This window comes from Salmo trutta, chromosome 9, assembly GCF_901001165.1.
Source record: "Salmo trutta chromosome 9, fSalTru1.1, whole genome shotgun sequence".
Lineage (NCBI taxonomy): Eukaryota > Metazoa > Chordata > Actinopteri > Salmoniformes > Salmonidae > Salmo > Salmo trutta.
The window spans coordinates 43,762,236-43,787,235 of record NC_042965.1 but is presented as its reverse complement, the minus strand read 5'-3'; the positions used below and the strand labels follow the sequence as shown (position 1 = coordinate 43,787,235).

General features: G+C 42.2%; 2 protein-coding genes across 4 annotated transcripts in view; both read left to right on the top strand.

Moving 5' to 3' along the window:
* Positions 1-3,832: 3,832 nt before the first annotated feature.
* Positions 3,833-8,708, top strand: LOC115200627 (uncharacterized). 2 transcript variants are annotated; one of them, XM_029763825.1, is made up of 4 exons: positions 3,833-3,947; positions 4,755-5,456; positions 6,143-6,381; positions 7,963-8,708. In XM_029763825.1, exons 1-4 carry the CDS (start codon positions 3,875-3,877, stop codon positions 8,257-8,259), a joined length of 1,311 nt encoding a protein of 436 aa, XP_029619685.1. In that variant the 5' UTR covers positions 3,833-3,874; the 3' UTR covers positions 8,260-8,708. The 2 variants fall into 2 exon arrangements, with proteins under 2 accessions (XP_029619685.1, XP_029619684.1); XM_029763824.1 differs by having other exon boundaries at positions 3,834-3,968.
* Positions 8,709-16,298: 7,590 nt separating this feature from the next.
* Positions 16,299-25,000, top strand: part of rasgef1ba (RasGEF domain family, member 1Ba) — a 61,354-nt gene continuing 52,652 nt past the window's right edge. Inside the window, exon 1 of one of the 2 annotated variants that reach the window (XM_029763822.1) lies at positions 16,299-16,647. The gene's annotated coding sequence lies outside the window, so the exon portion shown is untranslated. Of the gene's footprint in view, positions 16,648-17,241; positions 17,297-25,000 lie in introns of those variants that run through there. The other variant, XM_029763823.1, reaches the window with a different exon arrangement.

The window sequence follows — 25,000 nt, the reverse complement described above, 5'->3', positions numbered from 1 at the left end:
GACTAAAATGACTGCAACACTCAACAAAGAGCTGCAGTTAGTTTCAGAGTGGGTGGCAAGGAATAAGTTAGTCCTAAATATTTCTAAAACTAAAAGCATTGTATTTGAGACAAATCATTCACTAAACCCTAAACCTCAACTAAATCTTGTAATAAATAATGTGGAAATTGAGAAAGTTGAGGTGACTAAACTGCTTGGAGTAACCCAGGAATGTAAACTGTCATGGTCAAAACATATTGATACAACAGTAGCTAACATGGGTAGAAGTATGTCCATGATAAGGCGCTGCTCTACCTTCTTGGCAGCACTGTCAACAAGGCTGGTCCTACAGGCCCTAGTTTTGTCGCACCTGGACTACTGTTCAGTCGTGTGGTCAGGTGCCACAAAAAAATGACTTTGCAACTGGTTCAAAATTACAATTGGTTCAGAACAGTGCAGCACAGCTGGCCCTTGGATGTACACAGAGAGCTAATATTAATAATATGCATGTCAATCTCTCCTGGCTCAAAGTGGAGGAGAGATTGACTTCATCACTGCTTGTATTTATGAGCGGTATTGACATGTTGAATGCATCAAGCTGTCTGTTTGAACTACACAGCTCGGGACACCCATGCATACCCCATAAGACATGCCACAAGAGGTTTCTTCACAGTCCCCAAGTCCAAAACAGACTGTGGAAGGCGTACAGTACTACATAGAGCCAATGACTCAATGGAACTCTATTCCACATCAAGTAAAATTTGATTAAAACAACAGATTAAAAAAAAACACCTTATGGAAGCAGCGGGGACTAAATTGTGGTTAAAATAAGTATGGTGTTGCAAGAGAAAAGCACTGAACGATTTTCCCTGAACGAACTTAACATGGGATTTAAAAGTAGCCTCTCTTACTGTTTTGTGCCTATAGAGAGAGAGAGATCAATCAAATGTATTTATAAAGCCCTTCTAACATCAGCTGATGTCACAAAGTGCTGTACAGAAACTCAGCCTAAAACCCCAAATAGCAAGCAATGCAGGTGTAGAAGCACGGAGAGAGAGAGAACCTGAAAGGAAGTGATTCCCAAACCTTCCGTAACAAAGCCATCACCTACAGAGAGATGAACCTGGAGAAGAGTCCCCTAAGCAAGCTGGTCCTGGGGCTCTGTTCACAAACACAAACAGAGCCCCAGGACAGCAACACAATTAGACCCAACCCAAAAAGATAATTACTTGACACATTGGAATTTACATAAAAACAGAACAAACTAGAATGCTATTGACCCTAAACAGAGAGTACACAGTGGCAGAATACCTGACCACTGTGACTGACCCAAAATTAAGGAAATATTTGACTATGTACAGACTCGTGAGCATAGCCTTGCTATTGAGAAAGGCCGCCGTAGGCAGACCTGGCTCTCAAGAGAAGACAGGCTATGTGCACACTGCCCACAAAATGAGTTGGAAACTGAGCTGCACTTCCTAACCTCCTGCCAAATGTATGACCATATTAGAGACACATATTTCCCTAAGATTACACAGATCCACAGAAAATTTGAAAACAAACCCGATTTTGATAAACTCCCATATCTACTGGGTGAAATACATCACAGTAGCAAGATTTGTGACCTGTTGCAACAAGAAAAGGGCAACCAGTGAAGAACAAACACCATTGTAAATACAACCCATATTTATGTTGATTTATTTTCACTTTTGTACTTTAACCATTTGCACGTCGTTACAACACTGTATATATACATAGTACGACATTTGAAATGTCTTTATTCTTTTGGAACTTTTGTGAGTGTAATGTTTAAAAAGAGAACTGGTAACTAACATGCAGGAGGACAAGAGAACTGGTAACTATAACATGCAGGAGGACAAGAGAACTGGTAACTAGCATGCAGGAGGAGAGGAGAACTGGTAACTAACATGCAGGAGGAGAAGAGAACTGGTAACTAACGTGCAGGAGGACAAGAGAACTGGTAACTAGCATGCAGGAGAAGAGGACTGGTAACTAACATGCAGGAGGACTAGAGAACTGGTAACTAACATGCAGGAGGAGAAGAGAACTGGTAACTAACATGCAGGAAGAAGGGAGAACTGGTAACTAACATGCAGGAGGAAAAGAGAACTGGTAACTAACATGCAGGAGGACAAGAGAACTGGTAACTAACATGCAGGAGGACAAGAGAACTGGTAACTAACATGCAGGAGGACAAGATAACTGGTAACTAACATGCAGGAGGAGAGAACTGGTAACTAACATGCAGGAGGACAAGAGAACTGGTAACTAACATGCAGGAGGACAAGAGAACTGGTAACTAACATGCAGGAGGAGAGAACTGGTAACTAACATGCAGGAGAAGAGAACTGGTAACTAACATGCAGGAGGAGAAAGAGAACTGGTAACTAACATGCAGGAGGAGAAGAGAACTGGTAACTAACATGCAGGAGGAGAGAACTGGTAACTAACATGCAGGAGGAGAGAACTGGTAACTAACATGCAGGAGGACAAGAGAACTGGTAACTAACAAGCAGGAGGAGAAAAGAGAACTGGTAACTAACATGCAGGAGGACAAGAGAACTGGTAACTAACATGCAGGAGGAGAGAACTGGTAACTAACATGCAGGAGGACAAGAGAACTGGTAACTAACATGCAGGAGGAGAGAACTGGTAACTAACATGCAGGAGGAAAAGAGAACTGGTAACTAGCATGCAGGAAGAGAAGAGAACTGGTAACTAACGTGCAGGAGGACAAGAGAACTGGTAACTATCATGCAGGAGGAGTAGAGAACTGGTAACTAACGTGCAGGAGGACAAGAGAACTGGTAACTAACATGCAGGAGGAGAAGAGAACTGGTAACTAACGTGCAGGAGGACAAGAGAACTGGTAACTAACATGCAGGAAGAGAGAGAGAACTGGTAAATAACATGCAGGAGGAGAGAACTGGTAACTAACATGCAGGAGGAGAAGAGAACTGGTAACTAACGTGCAGGAGGAGAAGAGAACTGGTAACTAACATGCAGGAAGAGAGAGAGAACTGGTAAATAACATGCAGGAGGACAAGATAACTGGTAACTAGCATGCAGGAGGAGAAGAGAACTGGTAACTAGCATGCAGGAGGACAAGAGAACTGGTAACTAGCATGCAGGAGGAGAAGAGAACTGGTCTTGTCCCCCTCTTCTCTTGTAATCATCTAGTTATCTGTACTGTGGTGCATTGGATCATCATTCTACATGTTATGACTAGGTTATTGTGCACACACACTGCTGTATGTCTGTGTAGACAATACCAGTAATTAAAGAAATAACAATTCAAGGAATAGCAAAGCTTTCATCCTCTCCCTCCACCTCCAGTTTTAACCCAGACATTTAATGGATGTCATTGATGGAAGGCATGTGGCAGTTGGTGGTGGGTGACAGGCTCTCAGGACATCGGTGGATCAGAGTAGGTAGGAAAAGCATTAGCTGCATTAGCGGTTAGCTGCAGCAGGACTCCTGTACTGTGTTAGAGATGAAAGGATAGGGAAGAAAGTAATCGAGGTGGAAGGAGTGGGACACAAACATATACTGACCCAGCTAGTATATTACTTTTACAAGCCACTCACTGTTCTCAAATTGTCTCGTTCCTCATCTAAAAATAATTTGCAATTTTTGCCCAATGTAGTGTTTTCAATATTATTTTATGATTTCATATTTTGGGCCAAAAGTTGAATATCTATCCACTCACTACACTTATGAAGCTGCAACATTGTGACAATAATTTAATGTAGTTACACGCGTCAGTGGTCATTGACTCTAAAATGACCAAAAAAACATTTCCTCTGCTTCCTGGTGACGTCACGCAAACGATACTCCGAAACCGGAAGAGAGGAAATCACACCGTTATCTCTGGATGTTTACTCCGAAAGCGAAGATGAACCCTCCGATTATCAACTCTACTAACTCGGTCACAACTTCCACGAAAAGTACGTGTCTGATACGAGGCAGTATGCTTTATTTATTCATTTCGTGCATGCATCGCTCATCCATAACGTACTGTATAGATAGCCTAGCTAACGGTAACGTTACTGTTAGTTAGCCTAAGTCAGGAAATAGCTAGCTAACGCTAACTGTGCTAGCTACGCAGACTACACATGCTGGCAAAGCTTCGATGTCACTTTGTTATCGAAGAAACGTATGTTTTATAGCCTTGATATACCCGTTGTGATATTAGATAACAAGCTATTTCTCACACAGACAAGTTTCAGCTTGCTAGTTTATCTTGACTCTCTTGCCTACCACTTAGCTAGCTAATTGCTACTGTACAGTCAAGTAGCTATCTTGCTACTCTCAATAAATGGTAAAAAAAAAGTCATAATAACTAGCTAGCTGAGTTTACTCAACTCCATGATGGAAGATATCCATATTACAGGGATTTAAACTAGAGCTAAGTGATAGTTAGCGCGATGCTGTTGCCAAACATTATAGCTATCATTTGAGAGATTATAGTTATTATTTATAGGGCCATCCGACAGCATCAACAAGAGTCTGCATGCATCACACTTTTAATTAAAGCAAGGAAATAGAAAAATGATTTGAACCTGTTGCCTGCAATTCAGGGTCATTTTGTGTGTGTGGGGGGGGGAGGTCAACTGATGTAAGGATAGTCGCTAACTAGTACCAATGTGTAAACCTTCCCTATGAGCAAAATACCTATTGTCTTCACTGTGTAGCTTTATAAGCAGGCTAATGCCTTATGGTTGTACTGTACTGTCCACACATCACTCCTGCAGGGAAGCGAGAGGCCGAGCGCTCCGTCAACTGGACGGTGGAGGAGACTCAGGTGTTGCTGTGTGCCTGGAGCGACGAGCACGTACAGAAGAGCCTGGCGGAGAACGTCCGTAACCGCCATGTCTTCAAACACCTCTCAACCCGCATGTGTGACCTGGGCTTCTCACGCAGTCCCCACCAGTGTCGACTCCGCGTCAAGACCCTCAAGGCCAACTACGTCAGAGCCAAGCTGCTGAGGAGCGTGGACGACACCCAGCCCTGCAGTTTCAGGTACTACGCTGAGATGGAAGCTGTGCTGGGGAGAAACTGTGCAGTGGATGGGATGGGAGGAGGGTGCCATTTTGGATCTCCTGAAGGGATAGGAGGACTAGGAGGAGGGCTCCATTTTGGGTCTGAAGGGATAAGAGGAGGAGGACTCCATTTTGGATCTCCTGATAGGATTGTAGGAGGGCGACATTTTGGGTCTGTCGATGGAATAGGAACAGAACCCCATTCTGGATCTCCTGAGGGGATAGGAGGACGGCAGTCGCGGTATCTGGTCTCTGAGGTGAAGGTGGAGGAGGAGGAAGAGGACAGAGAGGCAGAAGACACAGACGAGTACGAGTCCAACGGCATAGGAATCAACGGTCAGCCACTGGCGGGCTCGGGTGGAAGACGCCATGATGTTTTTGTAGACCGCCTCAACGTCTATCATGAACCTGTTGGTATGTATTCTACTGTCTGTCATACTTTCTTCTATCAGTGCCACTGATTTTCATTGAAATGATCATTAGTAACAAATCTTAGATGTGTTTTTCAATGAGCTCCAACCTCTGATAGAAACTGTAGTACAATACTGACTGTATTAACACAGTTAATCTAGTCTTTATACAATACTGACTGTATTAACACAGTTGATCTAGTCTTTATACAATACAATACTGACTGTATTAACACAGTTGATCTAGTCTTTATACAATACAATACTGACTGTATTAACACAGTTGATCTAGTCTTTATACAATACTGACTGTATTAACACAGTTAATCTAGTCTTTATACAATACAATACTGACTGTATTAACACAGTTGATCTAGTCTTTATACAATACAATACTGACTGTATTAACACAGTTGATCTAGTCTTTATACAATACAATACTGACTGTATTAACACAGTTAATCTAGTCTTTATACAATACTGACTGTATTAACACAGTTGATCTAGTCTTTATACAATACAATACTGACTGTATTAACACAGTTGATCTAGTCTTTATACAATACAATACTGACTGTATTATCACAGTTGATCTAGTCTTTATACAATTTCAAATCAAATTTCACAATGTTTGTGAAAATAAATCTTAAATGAATTAGAATCATTATCGAGTTCATCTCTTGATTGCAGGTCGTCCGTTAGAGGTGGACCTGAGCTCCAGATCCCCCTCCCCACCACCACCACCAGCCCACCCGGCCTCCCCTCTTCCTCCACCCCCAGACCCTAGCCCTGGCCTGAGCCGTGGTACCACCATCCACTCCACCCAGTCCCTGGAGCCTGCGTTGAAGCACCTGGCTGACTGCTTCCAGAGGCTGGTCTCTGAGTCCCGGGGGCTGCTGGTGCAGCTGGAGGGCCAGAGGCAGGAGCAGGTCAGAGACAGATATATGATGCATCCCAAATTGTACCCTATTACCTTTACAGTGCATTACTTAATAGGGAATAGGGTGTCATTTTGGACGCACGCATACAGTTCTGCCAACTGTTAAACTGGGATGGCATGTTATCACCGTTGACCATACCATTTATCCATTCATGATGAGTATTTCGATTCTTCTTCGAATTTTAGACAGTCAGTCATTTAAAAATCAGAAGATTGCTCATGAGGAGCTAACATGGCTGCCATGGAATTATATTCAAGTAAATCCATCTTCAATGCTTTTGATAGCAACCTCAATGTCTAAACTGTATCTATCGATGGGGTCGTTCCACCTCAAAAAGCACCAGAAAGAGGATTTCAACACCCACCGTCTCAGATTGTTCTAAAATCATTTCTGTAGTTAGAAACAGATAAGATTAGCATTCCTACAACATTATTCTGTTGAAATAAAATTTTATCTCTGCAAAATTAAGCTGATTTGCACCCAAATTGGCTATTTTAAGTTCTAGAATTCAAATCACATTTTTTATTTGTCACATGCGTCGAATACATACCAGGCGGTGATGCAACCAGTCAGGATGCTCTCGATGGTGCAGCTGTAGAACCTTTTGAGGACCCATGCCAAATCTTTTCAGTCTCCTGAGGGGGAATAGGTTCTGTCGTGCCCTCTTCACAACTGTCTTGGTGTGCTTGGACCATGATAGTTTGTTGGTGATGTGGACACCAAGGAACTTGAAGCTCTCAACCTGCTCCACTACGGCCCCGTCGATGAGAATGGGGGGGTGTGCTCGGTCCTCCTTTTCCTGTAGTCCACAATCATCTCCTTTGTCTTGATCACGTTGAGGAAGAGGTTTGTATAATATTTAACAAATATAGTACATATCATCCAATTTGGACTAAAACAATGAGCATCTATCTATGGTCTACACCTGTTGTATTCGGCGCATGTGACAAAAAAAAAGTAGTAATTTGATTTGAGTACGATATGAGGATTCCAAAGAAATTGTCAAAATCCACCCATGGACCACCCACGGACCACCCACGGACAACCCACAGACCACCCATGGACCTCCCACGGACAACCCACAGACCACCCATGGACCTCCCACGGACAACCCACAGACCACCCATGGACCACCCACGGACAACCCATGCCAATACCATCCCAACAACCAGTATATAGTATTAGTTCTCTGTCTGGGGGGTCCATGGGGGGGGGGGTCCGTGGGTGGGATTGGCACGGGGGGGGTTCCGGTCCGTGGGGGACTTTTGACCATTTTCTTTGGAATCCTCAGGTCTTAATCATTGTTAGAAATTATTTTGGTTCAAATCGGATTTTATGTGCTATATTTATAGAATATTATATGACTCCTAGAATTTAAATGGCCTGATTGGGTGCAATCAGTTAGCTTAATTTCTCAGAGATCAAATTAGATTTCAATAAAATAATGTTGCAGGAATGCTAATCTTATCTGTTTCTAACGACAGAAACGATTTCAGATCAATCAGAGATGGCAGGTGTCATGGCTTGCTGATATGACATGGAATGACCCTGTGTGTGTCTCTCTCTCAGACTCGCTGGCAGCAGGACCTCCTGTCTCAGTGGCTGGAGAGAGAGGAGAGGAGGCAGAGGGAGGCAGCAGACAGGGAGGACCGGAGAGAAAGGGCTCGGATGGAACATGAGGTCAGGGTACTGCAGCTCCTCACTGGTCTGGCCCAGAACCAGCAGACGAACCAAACACATCACAGTTGCTGCCACCAGTGTAGCAGAACGGAAGAGGTAGCAGGGAGTGGTTCCAGGGCCTCGACCACTACTAGACTCGATAATGGAGCTGGGGACAGCGACAGGACTGAATCAGAGACCACATAGACAGGGTGGGATGTGATGCAGATCTGGGCCAAATACAGTATTTGATGTACGTTAATGTATTTGACTCGTGTCTGGTGTGGTGAGCTTTCGTTGCCTTCTAAATTGGAAAGGACTAGGCTTTCAGAATTTGTTTACCTCTTTGCCTGGTCACTTGTTTGGAGTGTACATTCTGCTTTTTATAAAATAAACTATACAATGGGGTTTAATCCTAGGATTTCTTAGGATAACAAGAATAATTTGGTGGGTGCTTATATTGGTCCTATTAAAAAAAAAAAAAAAAAGTGTGTTTTGCATAAACCAACTCTCCCTGGGAGAGTTGGGTCACATCCAGTGTCTCAGTGAAACACTGAGACAATCTCAACTGTAATACGTTTTATTATGTTCTGTGCCATTTTACAGTTTATTCTGAACTGTCTTACCAATAAAATGCATTGGTATTGAAACGGTAATTTTTTATACGTTTGTTTACTCTTATCTATACCACTCACGTTGCTGTAGCACGTAAATTCACGTCATCCGTTGTGTTTGTGTCTGTCAACATTCTCAGACTCCTTTATGATGTCAGGGCTACTGCAGCATTATAAATAGACGTGTTGATGGCTCGTTGAATGGGCAGGCGGTGGGAGGGGGTGGTTAGCTCACCACAGATCAGCGTAGCTAAAAGAGGTGTTAGGATTTTTTTTTTTTATGAACTGTTTTGAGTTAAAGGTGTGAAGCACGGTTGGGTTGAGGTCAGTTCAACGTCAATTCAGGAACTCCAGGAAGTGAATTGATATTCAAACATCTGAGTAATGAGTGATGTCTATTTTCCGTTCATTTGAATTAGATTTTTTTTTAAAATTCTTCCTGAATGTATACTGAACTAAACCAAACCCGAGTTTTTGCAGCGGTTTAAGGCGTCACTACAGACCCTGGTTCGTTCCCAGGCTGTGTCACAACCAGCCGTGATCGGGAGTCCCATAGGGTGGCGCACAATTGGCCCAGCGTCACCTGGGTTAGGGGAGGTTTTCGTCGGGGGTAGGCCGTCATTGTAAATAAGAATTGCCAAGTTAAATTATTTTGTTTTTTTAAACGGTGATTGTGAGGAGGAGACCAAAGTATTTTAGCAACTGTTTCAAAAACTTTAGACCAGGTTACTAACTGCCCTTCTGAAATATTACAAAACAAATCAGCTCCATAATCAAACTGGTCCAACATAAATCCTATAGAGTCCGTTTTTTTTCTCTTTCTATTGTATTATTGACTGTACGTTTGTTTATTCCATGTGTAACTCTGTGTTGTTGTTTGTGTCACACTGCTTTGCTTTATCTTGGCCAGGTCGCAGTTGTAAATGAGAACTTGTTCTCAACTGGCCTACCTGGTTAAATAAAGATAAAAACATGTTTAAATCCATGTTAGCAGGAAACTTATACGTATAAATCCACGTCAGCCATATATTATCACTGATAACGCCATCCTGATCCTAATGCCTGCCATTAACTTCTCCTTAGTCCTAGCCTGTCCTTAAATGCTCTGAGAAAGATGGATTACAGTATGTGAATTTGTATAATTCCAGATCTATTCTAATGCTGTAGCTACTGTTGACAATCATATGGGTGGATTTGCTGTTATTATGCCGTATTCAAAACAACTGGGATCTCAGAAAATTACAAGGTCAAATCATGACGTCAGTGATCTTCAGTTAGGTAAGTCGGAGCTCTAGAAAGAGGCCCGAGTTGGATGACCGTTCAAATAGATTTTTTTTCCAGTCGGAGCTCGTTCCCCCCCCCCAGAGTTCCCAGTTGCTTTGAACGCTGCATTATACCGCTGTAGCATAGGGTAAGAGAGAGAGAATATGTGTGTCGGAGAAAGAGAGAGTGAATTTTGTGGGGCTTCAGGGAAGGGAGAGGGTTGGGCTCTTCAGTGGATAGAAGGAATTCCTTGGGAGAATCTCTTTTGGTTTTGCGTCCTCTTGCCTCCTTTTGAAAAAGGTCAAAGGTAAATCTTGGAGAGGGAACGTGGATGAAAATGCTCTTGTATGAAATGTCCTCTAATCGCATGTCATCAGGCAAATTTAATGTTGTGGACAGGCGTTCCGCTAGCGGGACCCCTAGCCAACAGCCAATGGAATCGCATGGCTCGAAATACAAAAACAACTAAAATACCACAATTCAATTTTCTCAAACAATCAACTATTTTACACCATTTTAAAGATGAGACTCTCATTAATCTAACCACATTGTCTGATTTCAAAAAGGCTTTAAAGCGAAAGCAAAACATTAGATTATGTTAGGAGAGTACATAGACCAAAATAATCACACAGACATTTTCCAAGCAAGCATATATGTCAATAAAACCCAAAACACAGCTAAATGAAGCACTAACCTTTGATGATCTTCATCAGATGACACTCCTAGGACATTATGTTAAACAATACATGTATGTTTTGTTCAATCAAGTTCATATTTATATCCAAAAACAGCTTTTTACATTCGTGTGTGATGTTCAGAACATGTATTCCCACCAAAAACTTCCAGTGAATTTACAAAAATACTCATCATAAATGTTGACAAAACTAAATAACAATTATTTTAAGAATTATAGATACAGAACTCCTTTATGCAATCGCCGTGTCAGATTTTAAAATAGCTTTTCGGCAAAAGCACATTTTTCAATATGCTGAGTACATAGCTTGCCATCACGGCGAGCTATTTTGACACCCGCCAAGTTCGGGGCAAACTAAACTCAGAATTAGTATTAGAAATATTGTATTACCTTTGCTGATCTTCGTCAGAATGCACTCCCAGGACTGCTACTTCGACAATAAATGTTGTTTTTGTTCCAAATAATCCATATTTATGTCCAAATACCTCCGTTTTGTTAGTGCGTTCAGGTCACTATCCAAAGGGTAACGCGCGAGCGCATTTCGAGACACAAAAAGTCTAAATATTCCATTACCGTACTTAGAAGCATGTCAAACGCTGTTTAAAATCAAATTTTATGGTATTTTTCTGGTAAAATAGCGATAATATTCCAACCGGACAATAGTCTATTCATTCAAGGAGGGAAAGAAAAAACAGCATGCTCGTGGGAATGCGCATATCCAATCTCTCTGTCACCAGGCAGACCACTGAGAAACTGAGCTACTATACTCTGCCCAGAGACAGGAGAAGGCTCAATCCGCTTTCTGAAGGCTTTAGACAGCCAATGGAAGCCTTAGAAAGTGCAACGTAACCCCACAAATACTGTAGTTTCGATAGAGAATCAAAAGAACTACAATTCTCAGACATTCCACTTCCTGCTTGGAATTTTTTCAGGTTTTTGCCTGCCATATGAGTTCTGTTATACTCACATTCAAACAGTTTTAGAAACTTCAGAGTGTTTTCTATCCAAATCTACTAATAATATGCATATTCTCGTTTCTGGGCAAGAGTAGTAACCAGTTTAAATCGGGTACGTTTTTCATCCGGCCGTGAAAATACTGCCCCCTATCCTAAACAGGTACGTTTATGGGGTGGAATCCCGAAATAAGGTGAAAGGATGAGTAGTATATCGTTTTTAAATCTTTGCATGCTTTTCTTCTTTAAGAAAACAAAACTGATTCAAAGGGGCGGGGGGGTATTAAAACACTTCCACGCTTGCCACCGCGAGGATACCATTGCGCTTGCCTACTAATGAATTGACACGCCTCGACCCCTTATTGATTTCTGGGTCACGGAGGAAGAGAGGACGGAGGAGTCAAGGTCCTCATGAGAATCTCCGCCGTGTTCAGTTCTTCTCTGAGTAAAGTTGATTTGTGAGTGAAAAGCCAGGCTCACCATTGTTCAATGAGGAAGTCTCTAGTATAGATGTGTTTTTTTTTTTAAATCAGATTTGGGGGATAAATTAAATGCCAGTCCAGCCTATTTATAGCCTCCACCAGGCCTGGGTTCAAAAACATTTATTTAAAAACATTTCTGTGTATTTGGGTATTTTCAAATACCTCCAAATTCAAATAGCTCCAAATTTTGTATTTATTTATATATACTTTTATTTCAGCATTTGAATGGTTAGTTGGAAAAATAATAAAAATAGTTGACTAAATTATATTTTGAAAGCATTTTCAAATAGCTGGATAAATGCATGGGAGTGTCTTTGAGTCAGTGTATTTCAGTATTCTTAAATACATTCCAATTTTCAACTTTTAACATTTAAAAAAAAGTTATCTAAATATTTGTTGTTGAAAAATAATTGAAATATATGGTATTTGAACCCAACCTGGTCTCCACATTTATCATGTTATTTCAATGGTGTTTGATTTTGTGGAATATTTTTGCAGATGGGTTAGAATATATACGATTTTTATTGTATTTATCCACATCACAATCAAACAAGTTGCCATTGGTAACTGTGGGGACATTACACAGCACTGCCATGCCATCTGTAAAACCTGCATGACACAAAATCGGAACCTTAATTTCTAAGCTTAGCTACAAATGCTTACATTTAAAACATTTTAAAACTCATTATAAATGTTTAAATCAATTACACAAAACTCAATTCAGCACAGGCTTGCTTGTTTAAAGAATTGTCACATTCAATTATTTTGGCAATGAATAAATGTCACAACTGTTTAGTCCCCTAAAACATTGTTTGAGACATCAGTCACTACAGTTTATTAGATCCCTAAAATGATAACGACATACCTGTGGTCAGAGATTTCCTTGGTTATTATCGCATATCTTCTGATGCAAATAATTGCCAAGGAGCTCCTACAACCCAGCTATGATTAATAAGTGAGAGATTATTGCTGCGTTCGTAACCAAGTGGGAAGTGGGAATTTACCACGTATAACTGGGGAAAAAATTCACTTGAATGGGGAGAGGTTATACGGACACGCCTGGTGCCCAAATTGATGAGGTTTGTCCGGGGCAGCGAGAGACGAACGGATTCGGTAAATTCAGTTCAGTCCTGATTTAGCCCTTTCCAGCTGTCTAATTTATGTTTGCGGCTACAAAAATCTAACGTTAAGACGTTAATGCCGTAGTTGTACGTTTTCTATGAAAATCACTACAATAAATGTGCTTTAGCTGTCACCCTGGCCTGACATTAGCTACACTAGCTAGCTGTTCCCCCCTCCTTACTTTAAAAAAAAATTGGACATAATGTCCCCCGCCATCATTTTCCTATGACCGAAAACGGCTTCTGGACATCAGAACTGCGATCACTCACCTCGATTTGGATGCAGATTTCTATTTCAACGAGTCGGCTTCTCTGGAACGTTCTGCTTACCCTGGACCAGGCCCTAATCCCCGGGACTTGAAAGAGGAAGCGGTGGTGAAAATGAGACAGGTGAGGCGGCCTCTTAACGAAATTAAGTCAGCAAACAAATAGATAGCCATTGCTCTTTGTTCTGCTAGCGAATGTGCAGTCACCGTCCACTTGGATACCAGGCGTGTCCGTATAGCCTCTCCCACTTGAACGGCACTCTGTGACTGGTAATTACTAGTGGAAAACTCATCTATCATGCTGACCTCTAATTGAAAACAGCATTTTCAGCAGTTAAATGCAACAGCAAAACATTAGGCCCGCTATAAAAAGCAATCTATTAAAATGGTTTTTTGAGCACTATAATTTGTTGACTGTAAGTGAGATAACTGTATTTTTAGTTTCTGGTTTACGCAGCGTGTTGTTCATTAGCCAATCAGCGTTTCTCAACGAGTTGAAAGGAAGTTAATGCATCCAACTGGTATTTACGACTTCACAACTGGTAAATTCCCACCTCCCGCTTGGTTACTGATAAAAGTCACCTCGTCCGAGAGAGATTTACACGTCTATCAAAACGTCACGCCAGGGTACGCCAATACGAATCACAGCCCTTATTTTAAGTGTTTCTAAAATCCCCTATGATAAAAATGAATGGTGAAAAAACAATTAGAACCATTTCCATGTTTGACCGCTAGGTTTTATGGGTATTATGACACTTCCACTGTGGGGCTCTATACCTCATCAGTATATTCATTCCTTGGAACATGTTGATCATGTTCAGCTTCGTGTAGAAGTGGAATTTCGATTGAATCAACTTCATTGGCAATAACAAAGGCGAATGCCATGTTTGCCGGTAGCTAGGGGTTCAGTAGCTAGGTTTCAGTAGCTAGGGGTTCAGTAGCTAGGGGTTCAGTAGCTAGGGGTTCAGTAGCTAGGTTTCCAGTAGCTAGGGGTTCAGTAGCTAGGGGTTCAGTACCTAGGGTTCAGTAGCTAGGGGTTCAGTAGCTAGGGGTTCAGTAGTTAGGCGTTCAGTTGCTAGGGTTCAGTAGCTAGGGGTTTAGTAGCTAGGGGTTCAGTAGTTAGGCGTTCAGTAGCTAGGGTTCAGTAGCTAGGGGTTCAGTAGCTAGGGGTTCAGTAGTTAGGCGTTCAGTAGCTAGGGGTTCAGTAGCTAGGGGTTCAGTAGCTAGGGGTTCAGAAGCTAGGGGTTCAGTAGCTAGGGGTTCAGTAGCTAGGGGTTCAGAAGCTAGGGGTTCAGTAGCTAGGGGTTCAGTAGCTAGGGGTTCAGTAGCTAGGGGTTTAGTAACTAGGTTTCAGTAGCTAGGGGTTCAGTAGCTAGGGGTTTCAGTAGCTAGGTTTCAGTAGCTAGGGATTCAGTAGCTAGGGTTTCAGTAGCTAGGGGTTTAGTAGCTAGGGGTTCAGTAGCTAGGTTTCAGTAGCTAGGTTTCAGTAGCTAGGGGTTCAGTAGCTGGGGGTTCAGTAGCTAGGGGTTCAGTAGCTGGGGGTTTCAGTAGCTAGGGGTTTCAGTAGCTAGGTTTCAGTAGCTAGGGGTTCAGTAGCTGGGGGTTTCAGTAGCTAGGGGTTCAGTAGCTGGGGTTCAGTAGCTGGGGGTTTCAGTAGCTGCTGGGGTTCAGTAGCTAGGTTTCCATCAAATTGGAGACAGATTTTCATGCTAACATTCTAAAATCAGCATAAAACAATATGCGCATTTTCCCACCAGATATGTGTTTCCATCAAACTGACTTTTTGTTAATTAAAACCTGTACGTAATGACGTAAGTGCACATAAGAATTACTTTAACCGTTAAATCCACATGTACCGAAATAAGAAATACAAGTGAAATGTGTTTCTATCGTATTTTAAACTCTACTGATGGTTTGGTCACATAAACTGTTGTTATATAGAAAATGTACCCACTCTGGTCTACAGTCCGGGTAAACTACCTACATTATGAGATTATTATGGATAAGAGTGATATTATTTGCATTTGTCAAACGGCAGCCGAGCATCGTTCATCACGTCCCCCAGAATGAGACCATCGATATCTATTGTAAAGGAGCATCAAGCTCATCCACCACCCTGTGAAGTTCATCATAACTTATTTTATCTGTAGCCTAATAAACTGCATGGTTTCCCGAGTCGTAGTAGCGAGGACCACACAATAATATCATCGTGTGACTCCAAATGTACTTCCATATGATGGTCATTATATCAATATTTGCGCATAAAGGCTTTTCCACTGCCATTTGTCACATAATACATTTTACCGACACAAAAAGATCCCACCATGTTGAACGAAACAAATTGTACAGGCATTTTATGTTTCCATCCGCCTGGTGGTGACTTTCTTCATGCGTCAGGTAATTCACCTGCATGAAATGTTAATTTTTGATTGTTTATTTTGATTGTTTATTTCACTTTTTCACTTTTGAGCCTTTGGGCTCCCGGGTGGCGCAGCAGTCAAAGGCACTGCATCTCAGTGCTTGAGGTGTCTCTACAGACACCCTGGTTCGAATCTAGGCTGTATCACAAACGGCCTTGATAGAGCGGCGCACAATTGGCCCAGTGTCGTCCGGGTTTGGGCGGTGTAGGCAGTCATTGTAAATAAGAATTTGATCATAACTGACTTGCCTAGTTAAATAAAAGTTAAATAAAAAAGTACAGAAATCCCATTCCAATAAAGCCCTTTGAATTGAACTGATTTCCGAGTTCCCAGTTGTTTTGAAAGCAGCATTAGCCCGCTTAGTCCGTTCTGGACTGTGATTGGCCGGCGGGACTGCCGTAGAGGCAGGTCATTAGTAGGCTTTCCCGGTTTCTCGAGCTCATACAAGTCAATACGCTCGTGAATGAGGATCTCCAGCTGTGCACTCGGTAGTTGTCCAACGCGGGTATCGCTTCATACGCATGGTGGTTTCGTTCTCTTACCAATAACTCTCCAAAGGCTTTATGAATCCACGAATGCACGTTTTTTTTTTTGCAAGTGATGAATATGCTGAATTGCGCGGCTGAGGAGACGTGCGGCTGATACCAGTAGAAACTCACAGGTTTCAATTCTCATTGGTACACTTTCTTCATTGGAGAGAGTCCTCTCGAAAGTGCTCGCTTTACTATAGTGGGGGGAAAAAAGGGATATTACGGATTTTACGTGCAGTTTTTCATTCTGAGGTGAGATATTTTAATTTATTTATGCCTTTCCTGTAAACCTTGGAACTTGCTTTAAATTTCAGTACGATCATTTCTTTACTGTCACAGTAATACGCATAGGTTTTATGTGCACACAGAGGGCGGCAGTGTGTGTGTGTGTGTGTGTGTGTGTGTGTGTTTCTGCGTTTGGGGAATGTATTTTGCATTCTGTTTCACTTCGTCTGCATTCTGAATTGTGTAGAAATTCAAGCACTATCCGGTTTCTTTTTTTTAAATGCATTTTCTGCAGTGAGTTTTGATTTAATATATGGAATAGTTTTGTAATGAATTAACATAAAAAATAGTTGATAAAGCCATAGGTAGGTGTATGCTGGTACGATTTAAACCACACTTGTTGTTTACGAAACATGTGAGTAATAACATTGGATTTGATTCTTCTATACACTGGCTGGTTTATGCAGATCAGATTAATTTATTGGGTTATATGGGGTGTCGGCCAACTCGAGTATTCTCTTCACTAAGCACATCACAGAATGTACTTTAATTGGATTTTTACCATTGGTGTCAATGTTAACTATTTTTACCCCTTACTACCCCGAGGTTAAGATGATTCTACCTCACCACAGGACGCAAGGATCAATACAGGGTCATTCTCACTGAATTCACAAAGGTATGTGATAAACATGCTCCTTAGAGTAGATGGCTGCGTTCCCGCGGGTCCCGACAGAGATCACTGCGGCGTGGTCGACATTTTTCATGCTGCAGTTGGTAACCGGCGGTCAGACAGACACTTTTGGGAAGTAAAATATTTGAGTTGTCCCCCAGATCATTTGGAAACGGCCGTCTTTCTGCTCCTGTATGCGTTAGCCTATGTCTACTTGTTGTATTTAAAGCACATATGTGTTGGGTTATTCACACTCTCAGAATTCACTGTTTCAAACACTCTTAGAAATGTTATAGAAACGAATGGGTTTCTATCACATGGAACCCCTAAAAGTTCTATATAGAATCCTTTTAAAGGGTTCTTTGATCAGAACTCCAAGGGTTATTTTCCCATGTAGAACCGTGTATGGTGCCATTTATGAATTATGGCTATTATTAATAAATAGTAATATTTTTTTTGCTAAGAATATAATATAATAAACGATTAAAAAAGAAAAATTGAACGAAATAATACCTGCATCGTTTGGAGGTTTTATTGTCATTATATGCAAATATAGTTTGTAAATATGCACTGGTGACCAGGAAGGCATCTCTTTGTTTAAATGATGATCCAGGTCAATCTTGGTACCAACTCAGTATGGGTTATGGAACAGTACAGTATGGGTTGTTACCTGGCTGACTTCTCTATAGAACAGTACAGTATGGGTTGTTGTCTGGCTGACTTCTCTATGGAACAGTACAGTATGGGTTGTTGTCTGGCTGGTTCCTGAGAAGAAGAACGAAGGAGCAAAAACACAAGTTAATATTTAGAAATAAACACGAGTTAATCTTCAGTAATAAACACAAGTTTATTAAGTCAAAAGATAGAAGAACAACTTGCATGCAGTTGTTGTCAGCAGCAGCTGAAAGAGAGATTCTCTGCCTCTGATAGTTCTGGATTACTGTCAGACTGAGCAAAACATAGATAGTGTGTTAAAAATCATGTAATGATTAACTAGACTATTAATCACCAAGATTTATTATACATAATGTAGATACATACCTCCTCTGTCAGCCCACTGCCCATAACATGCATTCAAGAGGTCAGCGGTCTTCTAATGTAATAGTCCTCTCATCTGAATACTGAAATAAAAGGAACAATTAGCTAATTGCCAATGTCAGGCTTGGTCTGTAGATCTATTTGGCATATTCCATAATAACAAATAATAAAGAGTTAGCTGGTTAGTGTGTAAAGTGGCTAATTAAAGTAGCTTACCGTTAGCTTTTTCCTTTCTAACGTTAGCTAGCTAGTTAGCTAGCTTACAAACGGTGCTCAAATTCTAATACAACTTAATTTATCTAGCCTATAGTTTATCACATGACTTTGGCATCATATATTTGAATTAAATAATCAACTTTGCTTACGTTAAAGATTCAATATTCAGAAATCGCTCTGCCATTTCCTGGTTGTTAAAATTATAATTATTTGCCTAATTTCAGTTTGTGACAAAACAAGAAATGGTGTAGTGTAGAGAATCATTGTACCATCTAAACCGCTGTGAAATATATTTTCAATAACCAAAAATATTGTATGTGTAACAGTGTAGGTTCTGTCCCTCTCTTCGCCCCAACCTGGGCTCGAACCAGGGACCCTCTGCACACATCAACAACTGACACCCCACAAAGCATCGTTACCCATCGCGCCACAAAAGCCGCAGCCCTTGCGACGCAAGGGGAAACCCTACTTCAAGTCTCAGAGCGAGTGACGTCACTGATTGAAACGCTATTAGCGCGCACCACCGCTAACTAACTAGCCATTTCACATCGGTTACATATGTACAAAATTGAAAGTAAAAGACGGAAAAGCAACATTTCTTAACGGGAAGCATAGAAATTACGCATATAGAACAAATCTACCACTTCTTAGACTTGCTTTCAATGAACATTTCTATGTGAATTTGGTCGTGTCGCCCAAAAAGTTACATATTTCAGCTTTCAATAAATATAATATTGGTAGGCTATTTGCAAGTTCAACCACCGTCGTTTTGCATCGTCATGCTGGACTGGCTTTAATTTTTAATGTTTGAATGGAAGTACACATTTTTAATTTACCTTCTTAAAAAAAAAAAATGTGGATCTGGAACCCCTTTTTTAAATCTTTGGGTGTTTGCTTTTATTAAACACATTATTTCCTCTTGTTTCTAGCTAGTATTTAGTTCGCAACAGCACAGAAATACCTTATTTACATAAGTATTCAGACCCTTTGCTATGAGACTCGAAATTGAACTCAGGTGCATCCTGTTTCCATTGATCATCCTTGAGATGTTTCTACAACTTGATTGGAGTCCACCTGTGGTAAATTCAATTGATTGGACATGATTTGGAAAGGCACACACCTGTCTATATAAGGTCCCTCAGTTGACAGTTCATGTCAGAGCAAACACCAAGCCATGAGGAACGTAGAGCTCCGAGACAGATCTGGGGAAGGGTACCAAAAAATATCTGCAGCATTGAAGGTCCCCAAAAACACAGTGGCATCCATCATTCTTAAATGGAAGAAGTTTGGAACCACCAAGACTATTCCAAGAGCTGGCCGCACGGCCAAACTGAGAAATCGGGGGAGCAGGGCCTTGGTCAGGGAGGTGACCAAGAACCCGATGGTCACTCTGACAGAGCTCCAGAGTTCCTCTGTGCAGATGGGAGAACCTTCCAGAAGGACAACCATCTCTGCAGCACTCCACCAATCAGGCCTTTATAGTAGAGTGGCCAGACAGAAGCCCCTCCTCAGTAAAAGGCACTTGACAGCCCGCTTGGAGTTTGCCTAAAGGCACCTAAAGGACTCTCAGACCATGAGAAACAAGATTCTCTGGTCTGATGAAACCAAGATTGAACTCTTTGGCCTGAATGCAAAGCATCACATCTGGAGGAAACCTGGCACCATCCCTACGGTGAAGCATGGTAGTGGCAGCATCATGCTGTGGGGATGGTTTTCAGCGGCAGAGACTGGGAGACTAGTCAGGATCGAGGGAAAGATGAAAAAAAAGAGAGATCCTTGATGAAAACCTGGTCCAGAGTGCTCAGGACCTCAGACTGGGGTGAAGGTTCACCTTCCAACAGAACAACGACCCAAAGCACACAGCCAAGACAACACAGGAGTGGCTTTTGGACAAGTCTCTGAATGTCCTTGAGTGGCCCAGCCAGAGCCCGGACTTGAGCCCGATCGAACATCTCTGGAGAGACCTGAAAATAGCTGTTCAGTGACGCTCCCCACCCAATCTGACAGAGCTTGAGAGGATCTGCAGAGAAGAATGGGAGAAACTCCCCAAATACAGGTGTGCCAAGCTTGTAGCATCATACCCAAAAGGTCTTTCAACAAAGTACTGAGTGAAGAGTCTGAATACTTATGTAAATGTGATATTTAAAAAAAAAAAAATGTTTTATACATTTGCAAAAATATCTAAAAACCTGTTTTTGCTTTGTCATTATGGGGTATTGTGATGTCATTATGGGGTATTGTGATGTCATTATGGGGTATTGTGATGTCATTATGGGGTATTGTGTGTAGAATGTTGAGGGGGAAAAAAACCAATTGAATCCAGTTAGAATAAGGCTGTAACGTAACAAAATGTGGAAAAAGTCAAGCGATCTGAATACTTTCAGAATGCACTGTGTGTATATATAGTGTATTTTTTGCTAGCTAGCTAGCTAAACATTTGTCTATGGGCTGGCACTGGTATGGGATTAAGTAGAGTGATTTAAATTGTTTCTTCATCATCTTGACAGTTAGTTATCTAGCTGTTGCCATCTGGCTAGTAACAACAAGGGCTTTCTACAAAAAAAGCAACATTAGCGCAAACAGCTTGGAATCTAGACCATAAGCAATACGCACAGATATGCATAGCCAAACAACGCTACTGCCATCTTCTGGTTTGGAGTATTTTAACAATGCTGAGTGACTGACGACTTCAAGGTCTTTGCTGTGTGAACACAAAAGAGATTGACTGACGCCGGTGTTCCGAGGTGATAAATACTGTCAGCAGGCAAACGTGACGATCCTACCAGTGTGTCTGAGCTTTTAGTTGTACGCCCATTAGTAGTTGTAAATTATTCATATTATGTTATTTTTATACAGCAGTTGCCATTTTATTCTTGTTGCTAAGTATTGCTTGTTTTAAAAACATTTGGACACTTTAAAACGATGGTGCGTCAAGAGATTTCATCCTGCAATACTTAGGGGGGTAGACTATTATTATGAGGGGGGGTAGACTATTATTATGAGGGGGGGGGGGTAAACTATTATTATCTCGTCACGGCTTCTATATCAGGCCTGAAACATTCATGACAAGGAATACATGGAATTAATGTGTGTGGTCATAACTTTCCATCTGTGACTGGCTATCTGTCACATGTTGGCCATTTTCCTTCTTCTTCTTTGCAGAAGTGTCCACTGGTTTCAGCGTAGGGAGAAAGTCCCTCGTGCTCGAAACTGCACTGCAGATATCTTGACTTTAGGTTATCAACCAAGTGTGTGTGTGTGTGTGTGTGTGTGTGTGTGTGTGTTGCACCAGTCACCCAGAGGAGTGACTTGGCATGTGATGATGAGTTTGTCAGTGTAGTGTTAATAATAAGAGAGCCAATGAATGACTGGGAACAGATTGGTGTTGGTGTGAATGTAAGGTATGATACATGTGGTATTTAAAGAGATGATTACTGTCATTCTTACTCAGGAAGTCATTGTACATGGGAATGTGTTCCTGTTTTGCCTTGTTAAATAAAGCTTTTGGGGGTAATGGTTTAATTACTGAAGAATACCTCTGATATGGTTTTCCTCATCACAGTGTTTAAAGACAGATGGCTACACAGCCAGTGAGGCTACAGTCCCAACCACACAGCCAGTGAGGCTACAGTCACAACCACACAGCCAGTGAGGTCACAACCACACAGCCAGTGAAGTCACAACCACACAGCCAGTGAGGTCACAACCACACAGCCAGTGAGGTCACAACCACACAGCCAGTGAGGTCACAACCACACAGCCAGTGAGGCTACAGTCACAACCACACAGCCAGTGAGGCTACAGTCACAACCACACAGCCAGTCTCTGTCTCTCTACATTCACAATCACCATAATAACCAATCTGGTCTTTAGTTTTAGGTTCCTCCATCACCCAGCCAGGAGCCAAACCAAACCACCATAATAACCAATCTGGTCTTTAGTTTTAGGTTCCTCCATCACCCAGCCTGGAGCCAAACCATCAGCAGTGTGCGAACTCCTTCAGCTGAGGAGTTGACATGTGGCTCGTGTACACTTCGAATGCGTCCCAAATGGCACCCTATTCCCTACATAGTGCACTACTGTTGACCAGAGCCCTATGGCACCCTATTCCCTATATAGTGCACTACTGTTGACCAGAGCCCTATTCCCTACGTTGTGCACTACTGTTGACCAGAGCCCTATTCCCTACATAGTGCACTACTGTTGACCAGGGCCCTATGGCACCCTATTCCCTACATAGTGCACTACTGTTGACCAGGGCCCTATGGCACCCTATTCCCTACATAGTGCACTACTGTTGACCAGGGCCCTATGGCACCCTATTCCCTACATAGTGCACTACTGTTGACCAGGGCCCATAGGGTAAGTAACGCACTATATAGGGAATAAGGTGCCACTTGGAACGTAGCTCTTGACACCTGGAGTTTCTCGCTTTGTATAATCGTCTCTCGCTTTGTTCGACACTTTTCTAGGATTAAAACAGTTGTTCAGGCTGCAGCTGGCATCTACTTCAGCCAGGGAGAGGAGAGGAGAGGATGGAGGGGAGGAGAGGAGAGGATGGAGGGGAGGAGAGGAGAGGATGGAGGAGAGGAGAGGATGGAGGAGAGGAGGGGAGAGGAGAGGAGAGGAAAATGTTTCAGGATGGGGGGGGGGCTGGTGGTGGGAACATCTGGAATCTCATTGGCATAATTCTGTCCTCGTGGCAGAGCAGACTATTTAAGAGTGCGTCCCTAATCTTTCCATTCGTGGAGGCTTGTGTCCTGTGTGTGTCCTGTGTGAGTGTGTGGCCTGTGTGTGTGTGTGGCCTGTGTGTGTCCTGTGTGAGTGTGTGGCCTGTGTGTGTGTGTGGCCTGTGTGTGTCTTGTGTGAGTGTGTGTGGCCTGTGTGAGTGTGTGTGTGAGTGTGTGCAGTCGTGCACTTCATTCGTACACACATGCATTTGTTTTGGCAGAGGCCATTATGGACACAAGGGACTAGAGAGAGAATCCTCTGGTCCATTAGACAGGACCTCGGTGTGGCATTTCATGATATTGCTAAGTCATTTTAATTGTATGGAATGAATCTACAGACAGGGTCACGTTAAAAAAAATCCACCGATATCTGTATCATTTAATACCATGAAAATGTAGATTTTGGGTTATGAATCTTGCATTAGGCGTATTAAGAATGCTGGTTAAAATAAAACATGTATTCATTGAATCTAGGCTTTATGGTGAATCTCAAGTCTCTCTGTGTGTTCTATGTTCTCATCTCTCACTCTACTCCTTTACTGCAGTCTGTCTCATGATCTCCCTCTCACTGTGAGACACCAGGTACAACTAATACACAGGCTGCTTCTGTCTCTCTCTGTCTCTCTCTGTCTCTCTCTGTCTCTCTCTGTCTCTGATGTAAATCATTATGCTACTCTTAATAAAGGAGATGGTGTGTGCCTGTCCAGTCAAAAACCCCATTGTGTGGAGCCCGAGTGCCCAATGGAGAATGCTCTTTCCTGGGATAGGAGACTCCAGCAGTCTACTTGGCTGGCATTTTGGGATGGAGTCCCTGGTACAGAGAAGGTGTGTGTTGGCATATCACTGCAGCCTTCTCAGCAGTCAACAGACACACACAGTCTCTCACTCAATAACAACACACACACAAAGTATATATTTTTTTATGTATTAAAAATATTAACAGAAATACCTTATTTACATAAGTATTCAGTCCCATTTGATATGAGACTTGAAATTGAGCTCAGGTGCATCCTGTTTCCATTGATCATCCTTGAGATGTTTCTACAACTTGATTGGAGTCCACCTGTGGTAAATTCAATTGATTGGACATCATTTGGAAAGGCACACACCTGTCTATATAAGGTCCCACAGTTGACAGTGCATGTCAGAGCAAAAACATAACCATGAGGTTGAAGGAATTGTCCGTAGAGCGCCGAGCCAGGATTGTGCCGAGGCACAGATCTGGGGAAGGGTACCAAAACATTTCTGCAGCATTGAAGGTCCCCAAGAACACAGTGGCCTTCTTCAATGGAAAAGTTTCGAAATACCAAGACTCTTCTTAGAGCTGGCCGCCTGGCCAAACTGAGAAATTGGTGTGAATGGCCTTGGTCAGGGAAGTGACCAAGAACCCGATGGTCACTCTGATAGAGCTCCTCTGTGGAGATGGGAGAACCTTCCAGAAGGACAACCATCTCTGCAGTACTCCACTAATCAGGCCTTTATGGTAGAGTGGCCAGATGGAAGCCACTCCTCAGTAAAAGGCACATGACAGCCCGCTTGAAGTTTTCCAAAATGCACCTAAAGGACTCTCAGACCATGAGAAACAAGATTCTCTGGTCTGATGAAACCAAGATTGAACTCTTTGGCCTGAATGCCAAGCGTCACGTCCGAAGGAAACCTAGCACCATCTCTACAATGAAGCATGGTGGTGGCAGCATCATGCTGTGGGGATGTTTTTCAGCGGCAG

Bases quoted from the DNA above. Each gene is read 5' to 3' on its own strand.
- LOC115200627 (XM_029763824.1), top strand. From the start codon at position 3,875: ATGTTTACTCCGAAAGCGAAGATGAACCCTCCGATTATCAACTCTACT. The intron at 5,457-6,142 runs GTATGTATTCTA...TCTTGATTGCAG, and splicing joins CGTCTATCATGAACCTGTTG to GTCGTCCGTTAGAGGTGGAC. The intron at 6,382-7,962 runs GTCAGAGACAGA...TCTCTCTCTCAG, and splicing joins AGGGCCAGAGGCAGGAGCAG to ACTCGCTGGCAGCAGGACCT.